This window comes from Copadichromis virginalis, linkage group LG9, assembly GCF_057382275.1.
Source record: "Copadichromis virginalis isolate Kocher_CV1m ecotype Utaka linkage group LG9, C_Virginalis_male_GT1.1, whole genome shotgun sequence".
Taxonomy (NCBI): Eukaryota; Metazoa; Chordata; class Actinopteri; order Cichliformes; family Cichlidae; genus Copadichromis; species Copadichromis virginalis.
Genome location: NC_140626.1, coordinates 15,401,575 through 15,407,684, shown reverse-complemented (window position 1 = coordinate 15,407,684; position 6,110 = coordinate 15,401,575). Strand labels below are relative to the sequence as shown.

Genomic DNA, 6,110 nt, shown 5'->3' with positions numbered 1-6,110 from the left:
AGCTTCACTGTGAAAACATAATCGTACATTTCATATTTCATTGAGTTTTAGCTTCGGGGTCTGCACTTATCAGCTCTTCCTGCTGTTCTGTTTTTTTGCTTACCCATAAATCTGTAACATCAATCTAGTAATCTTCTTGCTGCTCTTTGTCTGTTCTGTTTAAAAGTTACTGTTATTCTGTCATTCAGAAGGGATGTTTCAATGATTTTTAAAATGGCAAGGGTTGGTGAGAGGTTTAGGATTGGAAATCAGAACTTCTGTTACAATGAAAAATGAAATAAAAGCTCTTGAAATGTGGTTAAAAACTCATTGGGCCATGCTGATTTAAATGTGCAGAGACCTTCAGCTTCCATAAAATTGTATTAAGAGACGTCACTGCCCCATAATTATATGGCCGATTCAAGATTTAATACTGAGTTAACTGAGCTAATATAATATAATCTGGTTACAACAGTAAATATGTTTAATTTTACTGAGTGGTAGAAATAAATCCCAATGTCTCACATATCCTTTGTTCAGAGTTTGCAAAGTAAATGAACTTGGCAATGGTAGACAGGAGACCAAACCACTATGAGATACATGAGGGGGTCATGAGTCTATCTAAACCCGCAATGCCAAATATAAGTCCCGGGGGCACAACAGGATTCCCGCTGGAAGGCTTTGGAAAACTTCCTTTTGAGAAGGACCTTCCCTATGACCACTCATGCTAAACCAATAAAATTAAGTAATATTTAACCAATTAAATGACAGAAAAGTACATGATTTTCAACATCTATAGAAATGTTGATTAAAAAAAAATAGAACAGTCTGCTCCTTAAGCATGAAGAAACCACAGGAGGAGGAGCGTCCCAAACAGAATCTAATTCTCTGTACTTCCAGTGACCTTTTAATAGTTATAGTTTGTTAGTCAGCTGCAGGCGGTGTAAACACTTCAGTTCCAATTACGCTGGGTCTTTTCGATAGTCAGCACCAATCTGAGCTCCTCATCTAACTCTAATAGCTGATGATTATATTCATGAACTTGTTTTTTCAATTAGTACTCACTGCTTGTATCCACAGGTGAGGGCAGGAACAGTGATTAGTAAATCCTTTGGGCTTAGATGTCTTTTCACCTCAACAGACTGGTACACCATTGTTTTTAGCGCAGATGCTGCATCAATCTGTCTTTCAATCTGCTGCTCCACACATGAACATGACAAGATACTCAAACCTCCTCTTGGGACATTTCATTCCCAATCTGAAGCTGTCAATTTCCCTCCATTCTGGATGAGAAGTATGACCTCGGACTTGGAGGTTCTCGTTCCCACCCTGGAAACTTGTAAGTCACTCGCAAACCACTCTAGCTGAAGTTGGAAATCAGCACCATCAGGAAGACATTAACTGCAAAATGGCCAGTCCTTGAGTCCAATCCTCACGGGTAAAAAACGAAACACCAGTATGTGAGAGTGAAGAGGAGAGAGACGAGCTATTTTCTGCTACTTTATTCCAACTTCACGTAACAGCCTGTTGTGATTAATGAGTCACATGTGCTAACTCAAGTGCAATAAAGAAGTTATTAAAAGAAGATATTAATAGTAAAAGAGTAAAAGTAAAAGAGTGACATTTAAAGAGTACGAGAATTATGCTATGAATCTCAGTGCTGTTTTTATATCTGAATGTTGCTTAGACACACAAAATTGTAACACAAGACATAGAGAACTGTTTTGAAAATTTATGGGCTTTTTTGCATGTTTCTTTAACACGTGCTGTAAAAAAATCAACATCTCTGTGTGTCCGTGGTATTGGATTTGTGACGACAATGATCCATATGCATTACTTAACGTTGGGCTAGCACACCCACTGTAACCCCCCCCCCCCCCCCCCCCCCCCCCACACACACACACACAAAATCAATATTTGCCAGAATATGCTGAGGCTGGTGGTCTGGCATAAATGTAAAATAGAGGCAAATGATGCGTCACCCATATGTATGTATATGAATATATGTGTTCATATATTTATATCTACACATATACATATATACGGATATGTATATGGAATACCAATGTGTTTCTCAGAAGCATTAAACAGATTTATCCCCTCCCTGCATTTTCATCCCTTTAGCAACTTTTGGACGAATGATGTTTCCTTATCGGTGCTTCATAAAAACACAGAGAACAACCGTGATATCTTGCAGATTGAATATTTTCTTTGAAATAAATCAATCAGGCCCGTCCTAAACGTCTGTTAGGATTTAATTAAACCTGGAATGAAATCCATTTGTAACACTGATTCTCCCCAAGCAATATTCAGCAGCTGTTTGGAATATGGCCCAAGGCTGCAAACTGAATCACAGAAGAGTTGTTTTTCAGAGTTATACAGGTTTTGTTTACCTCAGTTTAAATTATTCAAGATAATCGAGAAAACAACCCTGTGGGAACTTCTGTTGCACACCAACTTTGGCTTCTTGACTGTGCAACCTCTCTGCTTCTTGCAGAGACGACAGGTGTATGTGGGCCTGAAATAAATGCATTTGTAAATGTCTTTCCTCTTCACTTAAGTAGTTTTTTAATTTAAGTTAATGACCTCATCTTTGCGTAGAGGTTAAAGTCTGCACTGCAGAGAAATGCTGATAAACAGACTTGTGGCTGAGGTGGCATTATGATTTATTGAAGCTCCTCTGCAGCAGTGATTCACACAGTGGTCAAGCAAACACCTTCATTGGCACGCATGAATCAAATTGCAGGCGAAGCTTTGGCCAGAAAAATACAAGGCTGCTTTTACTTTTTTTTTTTCATGTGCATATAAATCAGCTTCAAGTTTAAAAAGACACAAATACATAAGGCAATATTTAAAATAGCATTCACTTACATAGTAAATCTGTTTGTGAAATACTGTCACAGAGGATACAGTTGTTCTTTTTTGTCACAGTGCAACATATTTAAGGCAGCAACAAGTTACACAACACATACATAAAAATACATTCAGTTTAGTCTGTTTCATTACATAAACATGATGAAAATAGTTTTTTATAGTCACATGTACATGCTGAAAGTGAGAGAACAACCCACATGTGCAAATTCACAGAAATATCTACACAAGCCACAAAGTCAAGAAGCTTTGATTTAAAATCAGCACATTTTATAAGTGGACTTTCATCGTTTCCACATTGAGGCTCTTTTTTTGGCTTTTTGCTCAGAGGAAATCATTAATAACAACAAGTTAAAGCAGCTTTCTACTCATTTGTGGTTGTTGCCCTGCATCAAATACAGGAACGCAATCATAACAAGAAATGCTATTATGCCTGAGAAATACACTGACCTTTTTATATATATTTTACAGCTGTGCCATCCAAAATTTTAGATGATCATCGACAAATTCTTGTGCGCAAGCATTAGAAAAAGGTTCTTGACATGAGAATCAGCAGGTGAACAAAGCACGGAGGTGTGGTATTTGTTGCTGGTATTCTTCTCATTATCCTCTATGAATGGCTCAGAAATTCTTGTGCAACACCTCATTTCTTCAAAATAGCTTTTTTGAAACAAGCTGTTTTAGCCTGTTTTCTATTTCAGCATTGATTGCTTTGCCACTTTAGCAAATTTGTAGTTTATAACTTGGAGAAAAACTCGTAAAACAGTCCAGATGTAGACACAGTTCCATGGAGTGCATGAGAAAGAAATGTACTGAGGGTTGAGGACTTTTATGCATATATATATATATATATGCTTTCAATATGCACTGTATATGTTTTGAGGAGAATGGCACTCCCAAACCTGGAGGTAGTCTGTATATACTCTGTTAGATGTGCCATATATAATTAATTTACTGTGGCATTTATGTTCTATGCTGCCACAATACTTCAGTGTCATAATCCTGCACATACAAAGTTAATAACAACAAGCAATATGTTAGCTCTCTTGACTGCAAAAGGTAAATAGAAAATATTTTCCGAGTGAGAAAGAGAAGCAATCTGCAATTGCTGGTCACTTCAAACTTGAAATTGCACTTATGAATGGCATTCACTACAAAACAAATTAGCACTTGTCTGAAGAGCAATGTGCTATATTACAAGATGTTTGTAAACCTACCTCTTCAGCAACCTGAAACCAAAGATGGGTGCCCAAATAAATCATTTACCGGCAACATGTGAGATATCATATTCTCAGAGTCCATGTTGGCCAGGTTTCGATTTAAATTGCAGGCTGTGGGTTCACAGCGGACCCTTTACAGGCAGCTCACACATACAGCAGAGCATGGGAGCAGCAGAAAATCTCTTTGAAGGTTTTTCTCATCTCTTGGCTGCGAAAAGCATAGATGATGGGGTCAATGACAGAGTTGCACATGATGAGGATGAGGTACATGTTGAAATGGGACATGAAGCAGGTGCAGTAGGGGTTCCTGGGGCAGCTGATCATAAGGATGAGGTGGAGGAAAAAGGGCGCCCAGCATACCACAAATACCCCAAGGAGAATGGTGAGGGTGATGGCCCCCTTCATGTTGGCACGCTGCTGGATGGGAGCGTTGCCCGGTAGGGCTGCGATCCGCTTCATGTGCAGGCGAGCCAACAGGAACATGTGGACATAGAGTGATGCCATGAGCACCAGCATGGTGAAGAACATGGTGATGAGGCAGATGAGTACAGTGGTGCTTTCCGAATAGATGATGAACAAGATGCCGGAAATGGTGCAGCACGTCCAGATGCTGCTGATGACCAGCATTGCACGACGCAGGGTGACAATGTTGTGGTATCGCAGGGCATAGAAGATGGTGATATAGCGGTCGATGGCGATTGCTAGCAAACTGCAGATGGATGCCAACAGAGAGCTACAGATCATAGAGTCAAACACATTGTCCATGCTTTTAATCAGTGTGACAGGAATGGTCAGGCTGCCTCCATTGATGAGTGCTATAACAATAGTCTCTGAGGCATTAGAGACACTGACGAGCATGTCAGCAACTGCAAGGCTACAGATGAAAAAGTACATAGGTGAATGAAGGTTCTTGTTTTTGATTATAGCAGCAACAACCAGGATGTTCTCCAGCAAACTGATGATGCCCAGAGTCAGGAAAACCTCAGTGGAAATAAGCAGCTGCTCATAACATCCAGAAGATGAGTCTTTTTCCTCTCCTGATAAGTCTTTGTTAAATGGCAAATTGCCTGAGGTTTGGCTTCTGTTGTGGTAGCCTTGGATCAGTCCATGGTATTCTGTGGCATTCATAATGGCTTCTTTTAAATTCCCTTCTCCTTGGGTTATTTCTCCGTTGTTAAGTGTCCAGCTATGTTGTCCGTTTTAAAGTCTCAGTGTGTGTGGCTTTGGACAACGTCTGCGCCCCCGAAAAGAAGAAAAAAAAAGAGTAAAAAAAACTCTTAGCCAGTGCTCCTTCTTCCCTTTTCCACCCTTCTGGCGTTCCAAGAGACAATTTTCTTCAAAGATTTGCTGCAGTTATTGTTCTCAACAAAACACAGTCCCACAGCTCTCCTCTCATCTCTCCACTCTGGAGGGAAACAGTGTAGTGAGAAGTTAAAGTAAGAAGATGTAAGGCAGATAAGTGAAGCAGAAAGCAGCTACAAAAGCAAACGTGTGTGAGACTAATCAACAGTGAGCGGGAACATGAGAGGCAGAGTGCAGCAGCTCGCTGCACAACTGCAGGCAGATCTTCACTTTGCAAGCTACTGTGGTCTCACTCGCTCCTATTATATTGAACACACACACACATACACACCAACCCCTTACTCTCCTGGCTGCCTTCTGTCCTATCCGCTTGCTGATAAAGTGGGAGGAGGAGCAAAGTTTGGGCTGACGCATGAATGTAGATTTTAAAATGAATCAGACCCAATGCAACACATGAGAAGACTTTCACAGTGTTTTCGAATCTCAGGGGATGTTAAAACATTTCAGTGAAATCTAATTCAACAGTATCGGTTTTCATATAATAATGAAAACATTAAACACCATGAATTAATGGTGTTTAAAAAAAACATCGGACAGCAGCACCAGCCCAAGCCTCATAGTGCAGGAATATGAAGTGAGGCGCACACTGAGGGCGGTGAACCCCAGGAAGGCCGCCGGACCAGATGGGGTAACTGCAAGGGTCCTTAAAGAGTGTGCAGACCAGCTGGCTGGGGTCTT

General features: G+C 40.3%; 1 protein-coding gene across 1 annotated transcript; it reads right to left on the bottom strand.

Moving 5' to 3' along the window:
- Nucleotides 1-2,628: 2,628 nt before the first annotated feature.
- On the bottom strand, nt 2,629-5,635 carry mc4r (melanocortin 4 receptor). The gene has a single exon (XM_085467941.1). The coding sequence runs from the start codon at nt 5,196-5,198 to the stop codon at nt 4,215-4,217; it is 984 nt and encodes a 327-aa protein (XP_085324067.1). The 5' UTR covers nt 5,199-5,635; the 3' UTR covers nt 2,629-4,214.
- Nucleotides 5,636-6,110: the final 475 nt, after the last annotated feature.